The sequence below is a fragment of the Sitodiplosis mosellana genome, unplaced genomic scaffold (genome assembly GCF_009176505.1).
Source record: "Sitodiplosis mosellana isolate CC-2019 unplaced genomic scaffold, AAFC_SMos_1.0 Smas_scaffold_30, whole genome shotgun sequence".
In the NCBI taxonomy this organism is placed as follows: Eukaryota; Metazoa; Arthropoda; class Insecta; order Diptera; family Cecidomyiidae; genus Sitodiplosis; species Sitodiplosis mosellana.
Genome location: NW_022595272.1, coordinates 1,487,326 through 1,510,634, shown reverse-complemented (window position 1 = coordinate 1,510,634; position 23,309 = coordinate 1,487,326). Strand labels below are relative to the sequence as shown.

The 23,309-nt window shown below is 36.5% G+C and overlaps 2 protein-coding genes across 2 annotated transcripts in view; one reads left to right on the top strand and one right to left on the bottom strand.

Annotated features, from left to right (window-relative positions):
* The window catches only part of LOC129569261 (protein drumstick), a 141,439-nt gene that overhangs the window by 97,159 nt on the left and 20,971 nt on the right, over positions 1-23,309 (bottom strand). The gene's annotated exons all lie outside the window — the stretch shown is intronic.
* LOC129569256 (protein sister of odd and bowel) lies at positions 11,552-15,049 on the top strand. Its single transcript, XM_055447933.1, has 2 exons — positions 11,552-12,895; positions 14,005-15,049. Exons 1-2 carry the CDS (start codon positions 12,072-12,074, stop codon positions 14,369-14,371), a joined length of 1,191 nt encoding a protein of 396 aa, XP_055303908.1. The 5' UTR covers positions 11,552-12,071; the 3' UTR covers positions 14,372-15,049.

Here is a 23,309-nt window from a genome sequence, read left to right as displayed (position 1 = left end):
AATGCAGACTATTCATTCTGGAGTTGCTACCAAAACGGGTCTATTCTTTTGAACGGTATTGTTCTCTTTTTGAAAAAAGACTACCTTAACCTGCATAAGGGCTCAAAATAGTGGGAAATAGTCAATAGAACACTATCAACGATCAGATTCAACTGGGTGCATCTTTTGTTATCATTAAAGCCAATAAAATTTCGAACACATTTCGTGTTCCTTAAAAACCAATGAATTTATGAAATATATCGAAATGTGACCATTTGTTGCTCACTTTTTATGGATAAAAGCACTTTTTTCTGGTCACTTTTTTTTCTCTGTTGTGTGGCGGAATTAATTTTATGTGGCTATCGTTTTCCTTTGTTTGTGGAGCAGGGAGCACATGTACGCTTTGTGAACGATCACAGTATCTTTTCTTTACATTTTGTATTCTTCTTAAAATCCATGTTATATTTCATGTATAAAGAATTATTATTTATTAGTTTATTATACGACTTTTGATTTTGATAGGATTTTATCTGTTTACAGCTTGAGTTTTAAGACTATTCAAATTCAGAATGGAGAGAGAGAGAAAAAAAAATTTATATTTTGTTTTTATAGCCGTTGTAATTTAATTTATGGGAATGCGTCGACCGGTGAAATGTTCTCAAATGTGGGTAAGGAGATGCGGCCATAATCGTATGCGCGTTTTGAAAAAAGTATCAATTTGCCGTTCCACTGTAAGAAAATCGAACATTTTATAATGATTGAACGAGCACACAATAATGGAATAATTTGATAGCGCCACTCGTTCGAATGTTGATCGTTTGGTTTTTTGGGGGATCATACACCAAACGTGCTATTTAGTACACTGGAGCGCACAGACGTAATCGTCAATTCAAATGAGATTTTTATGTGTCCTCGTCGAAAAAAAAAGGTCGTAAAAACTTACATTATTTCTGAACCCAAATCAAAAACGATCAATTCATTACTGCATTGTTATTTTTTTTAAAAAAAATCCATCGACATTATTACCTTAAACGCTCACTAAAACTGAAGAAGGTGATGTGCCATTGAATGAGAAAATAATATGAACCATTTGAAAAGTAACAACTTTGTTCTGTTTTATGATCTTCGCAATGAACGAAAAAAAAAACACCAAAATTACATTGGTCAATTCGGTAGCCGGTTATTCATGACTAAATATCAGGTTAGTTGTTCACAGACTTTTTCCACAGTGTTCCTCCTTAATTTACTTCATGCATGATTCGTTCGTTGGCTGGTTTTTTCATTCGGTTTCGGCCATGGAACTTGCACCGGCCGACCAACAAAAATCACTTGTTAGCCAAATTGTGTGCGGAACGATCAAAAGCTTAATTGAATGAATGAAAAGCGATTATAACTGCGTATTTGCCTTCTGCGCAAAAGTAGTTTGGCGCCGTGTGGCAAACATGCAATAATTTTTCTTCGTTCATAGGGCGGTGTATGGCATCGCTCTTTATTTTTGCATACAAAAACACTTTGCTCTAATTTGCCGAGGCTTTAACGATTCTTGTATGAGAAACGCCCAGGCCGCAGGCTTAGGCATATTTAACACATTCGTTTGTTTTTTTTTTTATGCCAGTTGCATGAACAAATCAACCGCCAATGTTTGCAAAACCAACGATGATCTCGATACATCTGCTCGAAGGGCCAAACGCACTCAAAGAAATATCAATTAAGACAATTCATTTTATTGGCAACGAAACAAAAAGACCGAACGAATACGCAACAAAGTTTCGCCTAAATTCAAGACGAAAGCAAAACCAAGAAGTGCGGATGGCTGTTTAAGCGGTTTCCGATGAACTTTAAATAAATTTATTTCTCACCTCCACCGCTTCAAATATACCGCACAGACTCATTTCTTAATTGGCGGTTTGAGTCGTAAAACTTGATGAAAATTCTGTAACATGACCACATTTTCGTTTGTTTTCTAATGTGTACTAAACTTTGCGTAGGTTCTTCAAATGCAACCAAAAATATGAATGGAAGAAAGATTGCACAAGAAGGTTTTTTTCATATTGGAATTTTAGACACTTTTTTCTTTCATTTTATTTTTCATCATTTTCCCTGAGATAATTTCAACTCATTGCATGTAAAACTATTTAATCTACAACATGTCCACAGTGTTTACAATACGTAGGTGGCTTTGGACGGTTTCTTAATTGAAAAGAAAAATTAATTTTAAAGTATTAACACTTTTCTGTGAGAATCAATTCATTTATCATAATAATGGAAAGAAATTAAACAAAACGTTCAACTCTTTCTTTTGATTTTTCGTTAATATCTTTGGCTTTGGATTTGGACAAATCGTTTCCTTCTAAGAACCGATAGGCAATCCAATGTTTGAAGTCTTTTGTTAAAACTGCTTCGAATTCTTTCCAATAAGCGTAGTCTTCAGCGTTCATTTAATTTTAGATTTGAGGCTTTGAACTAAACTTTCGACAGGTTCCAATAGCGTTCTTTTGAACCATATTCATTGTTGGGTCAAGAGTTCTCTTTCGCATGTACTCAAGCTGAAATGATATCACTTTATTCAATCCAATTGTTCACTTGAAACAATCAATTGATAAAGATAATAACGTACCGATTTCGTGTACGGATTGTTGATAGATGCCGTCTCTTTCGATGTCTTGTGGTGTGACGTATTTCAGTGATTGAATGAAATTATCTGTATTATTCAAAGCATTGTAAGTGCGACCCCATTGTTCAGGACATTTTAATAATTTATTATTGCAATCAGGGGAAAAAATCCTATTTTCAAATAGTTGCAATACATACAAGTTGAAGTTTTGGGCTAAGATTAAGCAGAATGAATAGTGGAAAAAGCGGTCCAAGCATCTTTTCTGTTGATGTATATGTCAAATCAATCAAAAGATCCTGACATAGTCGCGGGAAGAGAATAAAATATGTTGATGATTTTTATTGATGATTATTATAGTTTTGCGTTGTGTCTTTTTTTATTGGTGAAGAATCAATTTTCAATTCAAAATACTTACTCTCGCCATAGTTTTTGCTTCCGGGATATTACTAGGGGAATCTTGGATCAAATGGTGGACTGATTCAACTGCGGTGTTCAGTTCATCCCACACAAAATCCTGGAATAAAAAAAACAATTAAAATCCATTTAACAAATCCGTAATTTGACCAAACTTACTTTCGACCACTCCTTCACTTTCGAAGGAAATGGAAGAGTTAAATTTATCCATATTTCATTGCAAACAGAACGTTTTACAAGATGTGATGACGGGAATAACATATACTCCACTTGCACTAAAATCGGTGACCACAGTGAGAAATGGTGAAATACTCGAAGTAAGTAGTTGAATTTAATTAAGATCCATCGAAAATTGCAACTAGTTGGATTTCTTTCTAGGCTCAGGCTTTATTATGTGCTAAATCCATCACGCTGAATAAATTCATGCGATAGATTTATGCGATAAATGTGATGCGCCCACTTTGCGGTGAACGAAGTCTGTTGCTCTTCACTTGATCACGCATGAACGTTCATGCTTTGTTTGTTCAAGTGAAGAGCAACAGACTTCATTCACCGCAAAGTGAGCGCATCACATTTATCGCATAAATTTATCGCATGAATTTATTCAGCGTGATGGATTTAGCGCATAACAAAGCCTGTCTAGGTTCTCGCCAATATAGATGAAATTATCGCGACATTAAAAAACAAATACTCAGCTGAAGGCCTGCGAAAAATCACCAAAGAAGTTAAAATAGCCAGAGAGAAATTCAACGAGTTGAAAAATGAAACAGATGTAATTTCGACATTACGTTCTTCATTCCATTTAATCATACAATTATCTAAAGTCTCCCATTTTTCTCTCATTTACCCAAAAAGAAATTGACACCAGTTTGACACTGGCTTGCTGCTGTCACACCACACTTGTGTATAGCGTGGTGTGAGAGCAGCAAACCAGCGCCAAATTGGTGTCAATTTCTTTTTGGGTAGACATTTTTCAAAAGCACAACTTCATGGCGGCTAATCAAAGAGTTGATTGGACCAAAGCAGGAAAAAGTCACAGAGCAAACAAAGTCATAGGCATGTTCTAGATATTTAATTGCGGATAATTGAGTAAATTAATACTAAGCGAAAATTATTGTTGTAATAAAAATTATGATAAATTTTGAAATAATAATTTAATTCTACATTTGTTTGCCAATTACCAATTTTCGAGTTCTGATTGGAAATATTTGTATATATATTTTTCTTCAAGGATCAAATCTTGTCAAAGTCTCGCAGCACGTTGATCAATCGACTAAGCTAGCAGACAAGCTAATAATACGTAAAAAAAATTGATTGTGAAAGCGCCAAAACCTTGCGTTGTAGCCTTAGAAACAGATTCTGGCCGATTGATAAAAGAAATTGGTCGCGATTTTGGAATACAATATTGGGTATATGAAGTTAGCTCATTTTTCTTGAATGAAAATAAAGGTCAATAAATTTTGTGTTAAGTGCGCTTATTTTTGGACAATTTTCGAGCGATCCAGTGTGACGGCAGGGGGCGATAAGCATCTCAATGGGATACTTCACTCAGCATGTCATTTTTCTGTTTTAGCGACAAAGTGTTATCGCGGCGCATTCATCCCATTAAATGTATATTTGAATATTTATGCATTGGAAAATGAGCACGAAACAAAAACATTGCTAATGCTGATCAGATAGTGTGGACCGATCGCAATGGGCAGCAGAAAGATGGACAGAGAGAGAGAGAGAGACATTGAAAGAGAGCGAACACACTCATAATGCACAGCAATTTCAGTACAACCGTCCGGTCGATCGATCGATACCGATCAAATCGCGACGAAGAACATGCTAGTTGAAAATGTGGTTGCGAACGCGTGCTGAAAACGGATGTGGTCAACCGGCGATGCCGTTTTATGCATTTCGCTTTTCGCATCATGTATCATCATGCACTGGTAATTCACAATATTTCGTCATTGCTGGCCTGCTTCCATGCGGCTTCGTTCGCAGTGCACACATGCGCTTTCCTACTTCCAATGTTGATATGTGCATTCGATTTTATTTATAATGTTTTGTGAAACAAAAGCGACAAAGGTGACTTTATTACCAACATAATTTATGGATGTTACTGAAAAATCGCTTGTTATTGATGATGTACAAGGACATTTCGTCGAAATGCGCTGGCCATTCATATTTTTAAGCGCATTCACCGGGGCCTAGTTATCGACAGTCGCTTGAGCCAACCATAATATCGCTTGTTGTCATCTTGATTATGTTCCTCACCGGAAACATGTTTAGTTTATGCTCATCTCTTGTCGTTTTGCCAAGATCAAATTGTGATCACCGAAATATTTGAGCAAAACGGTTCGGCATAAAAATCACGACTCAATGCGAAATGAAATATGTTTCGAGCAAACAACGGCCGGTTCGGACGAATATCATTCGTCTCTTATGAATTTCATATTCAATATTCTATTTAAAACTTGAAAAATTCTTTCACATTTTTCCAAAGTGATTGAGAGTGGAAAACGCGAACCGTAACGATGCAATCGTTCAGTATGCGCAATGAGATACGGTGTGCCCAACGGTGAGTTCCAACAACAATGTGAATTTTGAAATTTAATATTGAAATTAATTACCTCTCATTTGCTCTTTTTTACTCAAGTGATTATTATTTGATTCTCTTGTTCACATTCCCTTACCCATTTATCCGTAATGTATATCATGTAAAACATTTTGAACGAAACTCGGACGTAACAGCAACATTATTAGTGGAAAAGGATCTCATTCTCTCTCTCTCTCTCTCTCTCTCTTTCTGTTCCCTCCTCTGTGGTTCGGCTCACGCGCTGCTTGGCGTTTCACAATTTGTGAACACTCCGAAAAGATTCGATTTACGCGCATAAACATACACATTGCTTGTACACACAGACACACACCAACCAGTCATACACAGTATAAGCATATAATTTTTCTTTTTGTGCACGTAGACCGTGTAAGCGATTATTTCGATATCCCGCTGCTTAAACCAGCTTTAATACTAACCAACTGACTCGTTTTGATATTGGTGTTAATTCGCTGAAATGAAGTGTGTACGACAATGCTGTACTTGTTGACAATTTATTTATACAGAATGTAATAATGAACCTAATAAATTATAAACACCGAAGTTTGAGCACCGAAAATTTTCAAGGGTCCAGACGAGAAGCAAAAAATTGCAATGAAAAACCTTGATTTTGTGTGACTGTAAACGATGTTTTTATGGGTAAATTTCCATCAGTATTTTTTTTTCGTTGGGAAAGCACTGCATTATGGCATTTTGGCAGTGGAATTGATTACGAATGAGTAAACAGAATCGTACAGTTTGCAAGAGCAGTTATCGGTCGAACCACTCGAATGACGGAAATCGCAAAACTTCCAAAGAATCGGAAGAGAACAAAAAAAAAATTGCTGTTGCGAAGGTATCAGTTAGTTTTGACGGTTCTCGGTATTTTTTCATGTTTAATTTTTCTTTCTTTGATTAAACTGTGTGTTATCGTTTAGCTAGCAAAATATCAACCGCTGATGAATGGTTTTTGTGGTATCGACATTATGGCATTCGGCTTGTTCAAAAAAAAAAAAAAAATGAAAAGAAATTCACATAACCAAAGATTCTTATCGATGATTCTTTATCTGTTTTGCCAGCACCTATAAAAAGAGAATCGATTGGTAAATATTTAAAAAAATAAACAAGCTTCAAAATGCTAGAAACCGACACACAAAACCCCAATCAGTGATTGGCAGGTTTTGTTTGAGTGTGAAGTTGAGCGTTTTGTTGGCGAGTGTCTAAATTAGAGAACAATTTTTACGTGTATATTAGACCATAAAAGTTATGTAAACACGGCAAATGTGGCCACATACATTGTTTTTTCCATCCTCATAAATTGACCACGAATTGGTAACAATGAAAACTCAAATAATTCAATATGCGAACAACTTGGCTCGAAGTGAACTTGGTTTGCAGGAAAGCCTCCCTTCGCTGATAGTTCATCAGGTTTTGTGAGAAAATGATGGAGATTTTTTAATTATGAATCTTGTACGTACACTACAGAAGTAAATGCTCCAAGAAATAAATGAAGCCTCGGCTTTAATATTCAGCCATCGTCCCTCTCTTGCTTCTCCAATAAATAATTTATATTTCATAATGCACCCAAGTGTATCTATAATAGATTTCTGCAAGAAATATATGCTTGGGTCGAGTTAGAGATGCCAAGTAGCCCTCGAGCGATTCTCATGCGCACCGATCGCAACGGCGATGAATAATGCTGGAAAAATAGCATTTAAGAATTATTACTCCGTAAGTGTTATGCATGTTTGGTTTTTGTGTTTATAAAACAGTCAATTGAATGTACTATAATTTAATATGAAACATGCATTTGCACAATGGTTTGGCCAATGAAAACAAAAAACCGAAGCAGAAAACGCCGTTTGAAGGAAAAGAAGACGAGATTCGGAGACTGGTTCATTGTAATAAAAACTAGATTTACATCAAGTTCATGCGGTCATCGGTCGTTTATTTGGCGTAGGCTGTTTCGGACCATTTCACCACCGGGGCCCGCGTGTGCAATGTGCATCGCACATTGCACATTGAGATAGTGTATCATTCATAAATTTCAAAATGTGGAACTAGAATTGAAAACGACATTCTTGTCGACGAATCCGCTTGGCGAATGAACACGGCCGGGACATTTTAATTTTTCTACAAGAATGACAAACATGCAAGACCACCGATCGTTAAAAGACTTGTACAAATTACCAATGCTAAAAATGTGTTGTTGCTGGCCGTTTTCTTTTTTCTCTTAATCTGTTCGCGCATTGGTGAGCAAGCGCGAATGAATACGAATAGTATGGCACGTGAAGCAATTGATATGCACATTGCACACACACACATCAACAACATTTGCATTACATATGTAGACTGTTGTGAGCATTTTAAAGTTGCACTTGGTGTTTTAACCGATAAGCGAGGCGTCGAAATTTATTTCTTTAAGTGCGAGACGAACGGGCGTAAAGCCAATGCAGAAAAAAGAATGAAAAACGAAATAATGCTGAAAGCACAACCAAAACGAATCAACTCAACAACGCTCAAATGAATCTTTGCGTTGCGTAAATGCGAGCGTCCACTGAAAGCCGATATAAATTCTGTTATCGAAATGCTCATGTCTTGTTAAATGCAATTTTATAATGTTGATTTTTATTGAAATTATGGATTACGGGCGCTGAATTAAAACGTGCTGCACCGAAAAAAAAAGCCAACTTTCTGTTGAACCAAAAGAAGAAAGATCCATTGACACTTTGGTTTGCGCAATTTTTTGTTCGCGTCTTTGTTTTGTTTGTTAAAAAAAAAATTTCGTTCTCTGTGCGTCTTGCTCGTTCAGTGTTACTAGATTTGAATTGATGTCTGATGATTCTGTTCAATACACACACCCGGTATGAAAGTGCTTCATGCAGATAACTAATGCGCAAGGAGACTTGCACACTTGAACGGAAAAGTGAGACAAGAGTCGAAGAATGAAGCTAAAGTAAAGGAGGATGACGAGATCAACAAGACTCGAAAGAAAAATAAAAAGAATAAAATCCATCGAAAGAAACTGCAACGAAAGAACAGAATATGAAAGAGAGGGAAAATGCCACACCTTGGTTTTTTGCATTGAAAATTATAATGTTGATGCAAAATTAGTCGAAGAGCAAACCCGCTTGACACGATATAACATTGATGAAACAATGTTGAGCATGTAGCCACGCGCAGAATTGTATTCGCATTTCTCTTTTTTTTTTCTCTTTCATTTAGAAAAAAAGAAGAAGATGAATATGAAAAGTGGACTCCGAAAAGATGAAATTCAGTCGCCTAATCATCAAATAATCAATTGTTAACAAGATTATTCAGAAATCGTTTCATTAAAATATTTACATGAATTGATTATTAAACAACTGCACCTTCGACGATCACACAACGATCATGTTCCATCATTTTATTTTGATTGAATCAGTCTTGTTGCATGCGACGACTTCAAACCTCAAGCCGAATAATTTCATTTTCGTTTGGACAAGCAACAGCAACATGTTACTAATCACAAAATCGTTCCGTTTTATTTACATTTCAAAGTAGAGGTTCTAAACGAAAGATGACAGATGAACAAATGGCCCAGATGAAAGGGATCTCTCTGTCTCTTGGCTCACATTTCACATGTGTTCTCTGCACCCCGCGCCCGGTCAAACCAATCACGCAAACCTTTCGTTCGCATTCCCCATTCGGCCAGGTACACAATAACAGATCATTATTATTATCATTACACGGCCATATGGCCTGGTCAAATTCCTGGCTATTTTATCACATCTTTTGTATAGATAAATAATGCGGTTATGAAAATTATGCTTTGAAAATGGTTTTTCTTTCGAAAGTGTTTGCATTCTTATCTGAGTGCGTGTGTTACGATGCTTCAAAGTAGTGTTCAACGCACCTAAAAACACAATTTTGGCGAGTAATTGCTCAAGATGCTCGGTGATCACTTCACCGTTTGTCCATTTCGTTTTATTCCATCTGTAAGAAAGAACGAAAGGAAAAAAAATAAAGTCTACCACGATTTATTTTCTCACGTTTTTGCCAGGGTATTTGTTGTTGTTGTTGTTGTTTGCGTAGTATGACAATGGCTTACCGTGAAATATGCATGCGATTATGTCGATTGCTTGATTATCTCTTGCTTTCTTTATTTTTACACATTCGTAAAATTGCCAATTTGGTAAGAATAATAATAATTTACGGCACAGAGGAAAAAAACGCGTTTCAATTTTACTAGTTAGATTTATTTAAGTAAAATGCGTCTGGCAAGAAGAATGGAGTTGTGCGGGCGCGCGCTTTCATTGCCCGAGCACAGAAAAAGTCTGCGAGCAGAAAATTAGCCATGACATATCACTTAAATTGGATGCTTTTATGAAACCGATCACCTTCTTTTTCCATCATGTGAACACGAAATCGGCATTCTGCTCAGCATTCGTACTCGACGTGTGTAGCAAAAGAATGCTTCACTTTTGTCGCTCTCTCCAACTTCTTCCCATATTTCAATCTTCGATGTGCCGCTCAAATGATCTGCATACACACACACTCTGAATGCCAAACTTCCTCAGAATGATTATGTTGACGCAATTTTTATTGCATTCGTTCGTAAAGTGTTCATTAAATGAGTCGAATTTGATTTAATAACTTCGTTGAGTGTGATCTTTTGGGTGGGTGGTATATTGTTCTTGTGCGATGTTCATATGTCAACCTTTTGACGCACAGTTATCATCGAAGAATTTTCGTGTTATAAAACAATTATCGCAACATGATTTCGTTGAAAACTAATACTATTTTCATAGATTTTTTTTTATTGCTGATTAAATGGCTGAGCAGTGTCAAAAGTTAGATAATATTTGTGCCGCGTGTCACCACATAAAAAAACGGTGATGGGTCATCAAGTTTGTTGTAAAAATTGATACGTTATAAAAATTTAATGCAGTTTTTACATTTTAATTGCGAATGACAATATGTCATTCGAGGCTGTTTGCAGACGGTATCAAGTTTCAATATCAAGTATAGAAAGAGATTGCAGGCGGAAAAAAATTGCATCGACACGATCGCAAATCCGAAATGTTCTCGATAATGCATTTCGAAGCGTGATGCATTAAACATTTATTAACTGTAACAGCAACACATTTTCCTTGAATGTGAAATGTTGTCTTGAGTTGCGCGCGCCTTCCCTTAATTTTGTTTTTGTTATTTGGCCCATGCAGCAAATGCAAGTGAAGAAACATTGTTTGGACTAACACACGCCGACTGCGCTGTCACAGCAAAAACCAAATCAACGTACATTCAAATGCAAATACATAAAAAAAAAATGAAGAAAAATACGAAACGAAGCGGAAAAAAATCGCATTTCGAGCATCTCCTACGTAGAGAGAAAGAGAGGGAGGGAGGGAGAGGGAGAGAGAGAGAGAGTGAGACTGGATCGATGCTTGAAACTTGCTTTTCGTGTATTCGTGCTTCAAGAGATTACTTTTATTTCTCTTCCGTCTCCCAGTTTCTTAACGTCTTCGTTTTGACACGAAATGACTACAAGAGAATTATAAAATGTGTATTTGTTACCTGAATTTTCAGGTTGTTTCTTGAGTTCACAAATGTAAAAAGATATGTTCTTTTTTCGTTGTATTCATTTCTGTTCCGTGATCGTGGTCTCTCTCTCTCTCTCTCTTTATCCATTTCCATCATTCATTCGGATTGCTTTGGTTTTGGTTTTGGTGTGTGAGCGTGTACGGGTTTTGGTATGGTAGGTGAGCGCAAGCTCGCTCACTCACTCAAGAAGGTGATCGTTGTGCTGTTGCATGTGAAGCAGCCACACATCTACAGTCTCATTTGGGTTTCCATTCGTTTGTGCACCGTCTCACCATTTCGGATCGGTGGTTCATATACGTATACGAAAATTGTGTGTGTATGTAGAGGGCAGCAGGTCCGCGATAGTATTCAACATACTGCCCGTTTAGTTGCTTTGTGGACTTTGTTAATACTGCGTCTCTGACGCACGTATCACATGCACTTTATCGTCAGTTACAGTTTTCGTTGCGAAACAATCGCTTTTTTATCGTTTAAATTTGCTGCTGCTTTGTTTAACAAAGAAAAAAAAATAGTGAAAAATTTCATTGTTCCGATATATTCAAATTGTGAAGTTTTATTTTTTTTTTAGTTTGAGCTGAGTGACAAAGTTCATTTCAAAAAATCAAAACATAAAACGAAAGACTGATCATTTTAAATTAATCCATTAATTGAAACACAGAATCAATTTGCTTATGCAAATATAGAACCGTTTGGTGTGCCGAAAAGAATTGTGAAATTCAAAATTGAAATTCCTAACATCACGAAGAGAATTGGAAACTCGCCGAGAGAAAGAGAAGGAGAGAGATCATCTGTGTGTTTTTCAGTAAATGAGTTTTTCGATCGCGTTCAGAAGAAGATAGAAGAAACAAAAGTCTAACGAGAATTTTATTGCATTTGCCCGCAACTCACTGGAAATCTCCCATGATGGAATCGTCGACAGCCGCTAGGCTATCACCGCAAACAACAACAAAAGCAACAACAACAACAAAAAATACCAAGGTATCATCGATGAGCCCGTCTCGAACGCTATCAACACCACCCTCTGGCGAACTGGCCGCAGCTGCTTACGTTTTATCATTACAAGGAACAATGGTGTCTACCCTTCAACAAGCTGCACTGAGCTATCAAGCGCTAGAATACTATTTGGCATTGCAACGCATGAGCAAAGCAGATGTTCTCCAACTCACAAAAGCTGCCGCCCGAAATCAAAACCTAGACACTTCAGCTGATAATGACTCGATAATTATTGAACAATCGTATATAAACCCATTACTTGATGATGGTCAAGGTATTGATATTGTTCATAAATCCAATGATCTGCCACTTCTCGATGCTGACGATGATCTCGCCTTTGATACAACACTTGATTCGCCCAGTGAACACTCGATCAATTTACTAAACAACGGTTTATCCAATTTATTATTCAATGGCCATTTTCAGCAGTTTGGAAATGAATTACTACAACATTCGGTCGTCGACACTGAACACAGTCCACAAATTAGTGCAAAAAAGCAGCTATCTAGTTCACAGGGATCGAATTTGAGCTCACCAACTGAAACGATCACCACTTTAAGTGGAACAATGCCACGTCCGAAGAAGCAATTTATATGCAAATTTTGCAGTCGACATTTCACGAAGTCATACAATTTGCTAATACACGAACGAACACACACTGATGAACGGCCCTATTCCTGTGACATATGCAACAAAGCATTCCGAAGACAGGATCACCTGAGAGACCACAGGTAATTGATACGTATCAAATTTGTGTAATTGATATTCAAACTGTATCACACGCAATGATGTGCTAATTGGTGCTTGAGGTTTTGATTTATCGATCGAGAGTTGTGTGCGTCAGTGGAATTTCAATCAATATTATGTTGCTCTGCTCTCCTATGATTCAATCATTTGATATTATGAGTAAATTCAATTGGCATTTGGATTATATTCCATCATCATTTCTCCACTTTTCATTTTCTCAATTGCATTGTTCTCTTTTGTTTGATTCGGAGCAACAACAAAACGGCATTTAGGATTCTCTCTCCATTTGATTTTATTTAATATTCCACTTGAACGGCGCGCTCAATGGGTTATCAGTTTCATTTTTTTTTTGTTATTTTATTTTTATGAAATATCATCACAATTCCGATGAAAATTTTCTTTCTTCTTGTTCCGCGTGTTCACACCTTTGCTTTCAGCTGTTTTCTTCTTTTCTCTCGGTTCTTTTTTTTTTGTTCGGTTTTGTCTATCTTTTTAACATTTAAATTGTTTCATAATTTATTGACATAAAAATAAGGAAAAGAGCAAAATAAGCATAAGAAGACACACTTAAATAAATATTTGAACAACATGTTTAAAAGTCGGTTCATTGCCATAATTCTTCTGAAGTTCGACACAAAAACCGAAAATCAAGTTTGTGTCATTTCTCTTATCGGCGTCGAAGTTGTCTTTTATTCCATTTCATTTCCCCCATTCTCCTGCAAAGCTCGACCGCGTAGAGTGAAAAAACGGACCATCGATCCGAACAGCATGAGGAATAATTTATGGTTTGCCGTCGGCAAGCATGTTTCGTCTCTTTCCATAGAATACACACAACAATACATAATAATTTGTTGATTATTTGTTTAGCTAGTTTATACGCGTATGATTTGTTCCCCTTTTTTTTATCTCTGCTCGATGTGATCGATTAAAACTATTTAGTTTTTTCTTCTCTGTTTTTTGTTTTTAATGTTCCCCAATTAGTTAACATAATCATGCGTTTTTCGGTGTTTCTGTCGATAATCATTCATTTTTATGATGTTTTCTTTCTGTCTATATCTCACATTTGTTTCTCTTTTTTTTTCCCTGAAAATAGATACATACATTCGAAGGAGAAGCCATTCAAATGTACCGAATGTGGCAAGGGATTTTGTCAATCGAGAACGTTGGCCGTGCATAAGATTCTTCACCTCGATGAATCGCCACATAAATGTGCAATCTGCAGCCGCAGTTTTAATCAACGATCAAATCTAAAAACGCACCTCCTAACTCACACCGACATCAAACCATATCACTGTTCAGCATGTGGCAAAGTGTTCAGAAGGAATTGTGATTTAAGGCGTCACAGTTTGACACACAATTTGGCCGGCACAGGGAGCGATACAACACCGATCGCACGGAATGCAACCGCATCGGATCTCGTGACCGCTACAAAAGTAGAATTAATTGCAGCACTAGACTAAGCAAACACACATTCCTCACAATACAAATATAATATGTCTAGAGATTAGGTCAAAACATACAATTTTAGTATTTCGAAGAGCTTTAAATTTAAGTGTCGTTTTTTTTTCTTCAAGACAACGCTTCTTGTCTATTCTAATAAGAATTGGTGTGTCATTTTGAATTTTTATTTATGAACGACTACAAAATCTTATTCATCCAGAATTATTAGCATGATCTAGTTTCAGATTAACAATTTTACTATTGCATGGCGTTATTGTTTATTTTCCCATAGAAAATTGTTTTGAACGACAAGCGACAGAGACAATTTTTATGTGTCAAGTATCTCGAAAGGCGAAATTTTTCAAAAAATTATAAAAAAAAAAAAATTGTGATTGAACAAATACACTGCTTAGTAATTAAGAGTAAGGTCACAAGGTCTCTTTGAAAAAGAATTAACGCGCTAGAACAATAAGTATCGGATAGAGACTATAAATAGCATTATAATTGCTGCCACTTAATAATTCTAATGTACAAATTGTGTCATTTCGAAAAGGTAATTCGATATTCTTTGTACGTTGATTGTTTTAGTACACATACAAACACACACACACACACACACACACACGAGAGCATTGATGGTTTGTTCGGTGCTCACTTTTGTCAACCAACGCAAACAAAACTGAAACGTAAAATGCAAAAGACTTCTTCGATTAAAAATATATGAAGTAAAAATAAAGGAATTTATATATATTTTTCGTACGAAAACATCTGTTTTTTTTTCTGCATTTCATTTATCTCATTCGGTGGATCGAAAGACAAAGGAAGATGGTGAGTTACATTATCGGCATTTAAGTGGCTTACCTGGTTGCAGCCTCAGTTTGATGCTCATATTTTTTGCCATTGCAATGATTAATATATGCTTCTTTAGATATATGATGATAAACTACACCAAAGACGTCAAACGTGACGCATTAACAAGCAAAACATACTTGTTAATTTCCACATAATTCAATATTTTTGTTTGTTTCGTCGAATCTGCTGCCTTTATCTTGATGCCTTCAATATTTCTCTTTTCTCTCTCTCTCTCTCTCTCTCTTTTGGTCCATTCGATCGATCTGGCTTGCTTGCCTGCCTGCTTGCTCTGTGTTTTGACTGCTTGAAATGATTACATTTATTTGATTGCGCTATTGTTGCATTTATTGTTGGATTTGCTATTTTATGTCTGATCGCATTGATTAATCTGTTCATCAATCAAGAACGGCTGAATTATATTTTTCTCAGCATCTTGACATGACTTATTAATACACTACTGAATCCATACGAACGAAAAACACATCAGCATGCATGTATATTGGATAATCAATGGATTTGAATGTGTTCCTCTCCACGCAGCAACACAGCAACACAGCAATTTATTGTGTATGATCTCATGTGTACCAGATCACACACACACACACACACACACACACACACACACACACACAATCTCTCGGCACTTGGCTAGCAAATGGAAACCACTGATATTAAATACACACTTGAAACGCAAATGCAAACGCCAACGGTTAAGCAGCAATATCTTCAGATCACAATGTATGACTAACCGACATTGTACCTGAATTGACTGACGCGCTCACTCTCCGTGCTCAACAGCAACAGTACGGATCACACACACGAATTATCAAAATGAAAACAAATAAACAACCATTTTAATGATGAGCATTGTTACTTAATTTATTTGTTCATTAAAAAAAAAACCCGATGAAGAAAGAATAACCAATAGCCAGATTGCGTATCACCTTCAGTTTCAATCATTCCGAGTATTACATTGTTAGCATTCCTTTCGGCAATATTTTCGGAGGCATTTTTCATAACACTGAAATGAATATGTGCCTGCTCAACATATTTAAATTTCAATAAGTCTTTTGTACGTTCTACACTAAATTATAGTGGGACCATTTTCAGCTTCGACAACGATGGCGACTGATTTTCTCTCAACGCAACTCACCCGAACTTGCGTACGAAATTAATTTTTTTCATTCAAATGATTTATTCTCATTTCATTAAAGGTATTCGGTGTTTCTTCGTCAGAAGATTTGTCGACGCCAAAGGCTGCCCATTTTTGGAATAATGCTAAACGTGCCACTGAAATGGCAACAAATTTGGCTGTTAAAATGTATAATATTCAGCTTGATGCTTGATTTTGTGAGTATTTCGAGCGTGCGTGATATTTGTCTTTTACGTTTAGAGAAATATTAACGATTTTTTCCCGTTGACGATGACGACGAAACCGAAATGGGCTCTTGCTCAACGTTTTGAAATGCTTCCCAAGAAATCATTCAAAAAGTATTTGTCTAATGAGCCTGAAGGATTCATTTCATAAAATGGTAGTAGTAGCGAGCGAATCGCAAATGGCAAAACATCAATGTGATATCACTGAACCTATTAGTTAATTACACTTCTGTGAGAACGAGCAAAACAGTCCAACCTGAAAATAATGACATGTTCAATGTATTATTCAGTGGCGAGCACATCACGCCGCACTTTGGGAGCAATTAATGCGTATGCCACATTCACACATGCATGTGAATAGTTTTCATTCAGCAAAAATCGCTTCTTTGTTCGGTATGTGCCAAGCCATTTACTGCTTTTGCTTACTATGCAGAGTCGAATGAAAATAGGGCAAATGCGGCCCCAGAAGAAGTGGAAAAAAAAGAGAGCATCATTATTTATTTTATTTGTTCATTTGAAAGAAGTAATGTATGTTGTGCGGTTGTAAGTATTGCATTGATAGCCTATTATTAAAGTAGCAATGACAGCAGCAATTTTTTTTTAACCCCTCAAAAGCGTTGGCCAAATGCTTGTTATATAGCTTCTACCGTGTGTAATGGTGATAGGCTCATCGCCATATTAATGGGAATTAGCTAAATATCCCTCTCTTCAGTCATTCCAACTGATCACTGTTCAGCCATTGATTCTGTTCATCGAACGGGAGAGAAAACGGAAAAAAAGACAACTGAATGGTAAGTACACACACATCGCATAATAGTGATGAAATAAAAAGAAAAACTGGAATAATTGCGTCATGACACGCCCCGAATATTTAAACCAAATTTTAAAGCGGCTTACGCTCAAAAAAGCAATCAATTTGCGTTTTCGTTGCTAACAAATTAAAATGTTTTTTTTATATGTTTTTCATATGGACATTGTTGGAACTGGATAAACGGTGGAAAATGGTCTCGTTTTATTTCTCTCTTTTTCTCTCTCTTTACGTATCTCTCCAAACATCTGCCACTCGACTGCAGCAGCTTCGTTGAGCGATGAGCCGGTATTATCCGTTTTTTCGGTGCCTAGAATGAGCTATTAATCTCGATGTAATAGGAATTCAAAATGAAAAAAAAAAAAACGGAAAACCATTCCGACAAAAAATACCACACGCTTCGTTGTTCTCTATTCGTTGGCGCTAAGAATCTTTAAAAAAAAAGAATTCGTTGCAAATCAGCACGACCACATAACCAAAATAGTTTTGCCCGTGTCAAAAGAATTTGCGCTCGCTAATTTCGGACTTTTGCTGGACTGCGAGTTTCGTTTCATTTCTCTTCTTGTTTAGCCGCGCGCCGAGTTCATATTTTCACTTGAATAATCACACCAAAGTCAATAAAATGAAGAACCACTTTTGTTATTACGTCCATCGATCGATTTTGTTTTCATTTCATCCTTTCGTATCGAATGCCGTCAACGATTGATTATTGATGAATGATTTGGATTATTCGAATTTACGTTCAGCAAGATCGTTCAGCTCATTTTTTTTTTCATCATTCGTCTTTTCGTCTCTTGAATGACCAAAGAATCTCCTCTAAAAGGAAGTGACAAAAGCTGATTCGTTATCCAAATATTTGCATTTCGGTATATTCTTTGTGTGTAAAAGATATATATGTGCCTGCTGAAGACAGGAGATTCGCAACAGACAAAGGGAGATATCGAGGAGAAAAAAGAAGCAGACACAAAACACACACTGATTTATCACGCGTATCTCAAAGCGATAAATTGTGTATATGACTCACGCCAAACACTGTGTAATTGAACTATTTCGAAAGCTGTTGCAATCTGCAATGGTTTTCTTTTGGCTCATCTTCTTTTACTTATTTGCGTTTTTTGTCTTGAAGAAAAGGAGTTTTCATAATGAAAACAGCATGTTTCAGTTTGTACAAAACCGTAATTTCACGTGTATCCTCAATTGAAAAATAGTTCTAAGCAATCGGTTTAGAATTGACGAATAGCCTTCATTCATTCGTACCTAAAATAAAAGGTTAGCACATATTTGTTGGCGTAAATGAAGTGAAATTAAATATTCGTTTCGTTTTTCACCTCGAGACAAAGCATTTTACGTCAATTTCGAAAGAAAAAAAAATTGTAAGAAAAACACACAAAAGAACTCCCAAAAAACACTTTTCGGTTCCAAAATAAACTCAACGCAAAAGATAAACCAAAAAAAGAAAAGCGGTGAGTTTTTGTGTTATTCTTCTTCCATTGTTTTCACAATCCAAATTGTTTGTGGCGTTTGAAGTAAGAAGTTCTAAGCCAAAACATGCCCAAGATAAAGAGCAGAGAAGAGATAAACAAAAAACGTGTGATTGTTTTCGATTGATTTGGAATATTGAATGCACGCAAAATTTGCAATGAGTCAAGAGCGATTTCCTTTTGCTTTGAGCATTTTCGACACGTGTGGCTCAAAGGTAATATTATACAGATGGCAAATAATCGACCCACACTTCATTCCTGTAATAAGCTATGAAAACAAATAAATGTGCAACAATCAACGCACATGAATGAATGCTCTTTCTACATATTTCGGGTGACATCTGGAACTGATTCTCTATTTATCTTGACACTTTGGCTATAAGTTCTTCTGCAAACAAATAAAAATCCGAAAATTAAGTTAATATCCTGAAGAATCACCCCTACAGTGCTGCCACATTTGCCATATACCACCAACGTGTCATTTCCTGAATGAACGCGACCAAAATTCTTTGAACCTTTGAATCTTTGTCTGTTTAGTGATCGTACAATAATAATAGACCAACAAAGAGCAATGCTGGTCAAAATATCTTCATCAGTTGCCTCATGTTTTCTCAATTAAAATACAATATTTGCAATAGATTTCCAAGGCTTTGTTTACTAGTCGAAAATAATTTCCTCAAGAAAACAAAAATGGAGTTGTCTATTGGGAGGTCGTTTAATGAAATGAAAAACCAGCAAAAATCACCGCAAATTTCATTGACCGAATAATGAAGGGAAAAGCAGAAAATGGCTTTCTTTTGCAAATGATCAGCGCACAACGAGATGCATTGTAATCGCACAAACGCATAAATTTCGATTTGATGTATTCATTTACATAAATTACATTAATTATATACATTACGATGTTTGCTTGCCACATGAAGATATTATTAAAGCATTTATATAATCAGTTGAAACGGAGCATTGTTTTCTTGGGCTGGTGTATGAGCGAGCGCGCAAGCCGATGCATTTGTATGCCGAAGATTGCAAATTCATGCTTACCGGTGTATATCAATTGTGCCAAAAAGTGCAATCATCTTAATAAATTTCTGCATCTATAAGCATCATATTAAACACACCTTTGTCGGTGAAGGATCACTTATTTTTTTTTTCATCGTGTGTATGTTTGCGTTGTGTACACTGTGTGTATGTGCTGCTATTGTAAATGAAATGAGAAATGAAATGAAACGAAATGATTTGGCCTGCACACGGAGAGCATAGTGTCTTGTTTTTGATTTTTTCATGACGATCTCAATGGAAACAATAATAACATGTAAATATGCGCCTTCTCTTCCTATCGAGCCAAAATCGTTCGACTGTTCAATAGCATATGATTCTTTTATAGCCATTTCTCCTTTGTTTCAGACGGCGCAGATGAAAATGAATCGATCGCAGGAGACGATCTGTCCGAGAGTGAGTGAGCGAGCGAATGAGCGAACGAGCGATCGAGCGCTCATTCACAATATATAGGAGTGTCTCTCGCAATCTCGTCTTCACTGGCTCATGTATATTTTTTCTGTTTCTTTTTTTCTTCTCTTGTGTTGAGCGTGCGTAGGCGCGATCGTAGGCACCAAACGTAAATGCCAACGTAAGTGCATGAAAGATACGTGCATCAAATCGGATCAATTTTGTAAAACAATGTAATGGTATGTTTACCAACAAAAGTCAAAGTCAAATCATGCAAATCAAAAAATTGATTACACATCGATTAATATCTTGCATACGGGAATGTGCGGTCTCTCTCTCTCTCTCGACGCCGTTTGACTACTCGCTGCTGCCATGGACTCCCTTTCTGTGTGTCAACTTAACATCGTCAGGGCGATCATTGCTTTTTCTGTACCTTTCAAATTGTTCCGGACATTTAGATAATTGAAGAAATTAATTTGAACCATTTTCAATATCCGTTCGAGAAAAAAAAAACTTTTCAACTTTTTGCGGTGCAAGATAACAATGTTTTCACATGTTGTATCTATATATGCCAACTTCAAGTACAGCAAGCGCTTCATTAAATGGAAACTTTCGCATCCGGTGTCAACAGCGACTGTTTTCGTTTGAATTTGCTCTCTTCCTTATTGAAGGTGTGTAAAATAAACAATTCCTCCCAAAATAACAAAAAACAAAACCCTGATAAAAACCGAAATGTACTTTTCGACTCATTTTCGGTGTCATTGTTTTTTTTTCTTCAGCTAAATGAGTGAAAATACAAAGCAATTATGTTCAACCAAGCGATAAATTTGTGATATTGGTTTTAACTTCAAAGCGGCAACTTGCCGCATGGATTCATAATGCAAACATCAACCGGTCAATATTTGCTCGGTTTCGACGATTTTACAACAACGGCAACAAAAAAACTATCAAGTGTGTTGACACATGGCTTAGTTGGAGCGATACTTCCACCGGATGACTTTATTCTTCTATATGACGTTTCTGCTGAATGTTTGCCGACTTCGGATTTTACGGCGAAAAGAGGTCTTGTGAGCAGAATGATAAAGCAATCGCAACGTGAAACGACATATCAACACTTTGATGACTTCATCTGCTGGGAAACACCACATGCACTTATTAATTGACTAATTGCTAATCAAATATGATTTTTTACGTACGTCCATTGAATAGACGCGGTTCCTTGAACCATGGCTAGTTTGCGTATACAATATTTTTTTTTTTACTGAATTTCACAATTGATCGCAAAATCTAAGCCTAGCTTCGATTGAAGCACCAATCCTTTTCGAGACATTTCACGAGTCACAAGACATAAAACATGACGTCGCCAGAACCAAGTTATCACAGACTATGTTTTGTTGCGAGAGAAAAAAAAAACCAAAACAGAACAAAACATGACGAGCAAGATGGAGACAGTATCTATATTCTTCGTTTGGGCTCGTGTTGGAGTGTCGTTTATTTTGTGGTGCAGATCGCCACAAGTTTTTCAGAACATTCTCAAATGGTATTTTGTTACATTTTATTATCTATTCTTGTTGGATTTACATCGAAATGGCATTTTGTGCAGGAAAAATGGTCCACACACAGCACACTCGACTCTGCTCTCGGCTTGGTTGCTCTTCCGCTGTATATCGCTTAAATATGTTCGGCGTCGTGTCGGAACAAATGAATACAGTGTAAGTTTGTATTACAAATACTTGTTGTCAACGCATAAAAAATTATCCATTAAATGGTGATGAATTATTCCAGATTAATCGCGAACTGAATGTTGTGACAATTACACTTGCGATGACTTCAGATTGAAAGAGAGCGGAAAAGAGAGAGAAAGAGATGAAACGGCTCAAGTTATGCGCATATGTAGACACTTTCGCGCGTGCATTTCATTCCAGAGTCGAGTGTGCGGTTTCGGTTTCCCTCATTTCCTTCATGGCTGTTAAAATTTGTTTTCTTCTTCCTTCTTTTCGTTAACTTGTCGTTGATCGAAATGATCGCATTTTATCAGAGCAGAGAGAGAATGCATCCACGCGTGGGTGTAGGAAGCACGAAAAAAATCTTTTCGTTCGTCTTTTTTCTCAGTGCTTTACCATTCATGGTGCGAGGATTGCATTTTGAGGCTTTTTTTTCGTATGGCATATTTTATTTTAAACGAACAGCGAAAAATCACCGAGATTAAATTGTTCGACCGAAGGAACTGAATAAATCAGAGATGCTGATAGATTTATTTAATTGTGGTTGGTTGAAATTACTAAGCTTCAGCTATACATTTTCAGTGCGATAAGGCGATGGCATTTGTTACAATTGTGTGGAGAAAGAGAGATGCGAAAATAAAATGGCACTGAGCCGAGAGGAAGCACTGACTTTATTAAACGTTGTGCATAAAATATTCGTTGCATTCCATTCTGATCTAGTTCTTTTTTTTTCGTAGAACGAGCTAGCTGAATGGGCGACCAATGAGATCGTACGAATATTGTGTATGTTCCATTTAAATGTTTCTAAATAGAACTAAAGAGCGTTTGTCATAAAGTTCCTGGATGTTTTTATTTTTAAAGCGTCGTTTTGCTCCATCTGATAAATGGACGGTGAAAGAAATATTCCATTTAAAGTGGAAGGAATTTGCGTCTTTTTTTTTTGGCGAAATAAAAATCGCATAAAAAGATGATATCGTTTCAAATGGCACTTAATTCGCGTCAAAAGTGACCATTTCAGTGAGACAATGATGAAGTTTTTAGTTGCTTTTAAGAAATTCGAATTTCATAATTTTTCACGTTTTTTGCTCATTCTGCCAAACACTCGATGTCTTCGACGAAGTCTTGCTTACATAACGAATCGAATGCAAAGCCCTGTTGGTGTAATCCAATAACCATATTTTTGAAGAAATCATTACTGCAATTTCGAAATGAAATTTATGTACAAGCAGAAATCAAAGTGCACAGCAAACCGTCTCTAGTGACTGCTGTG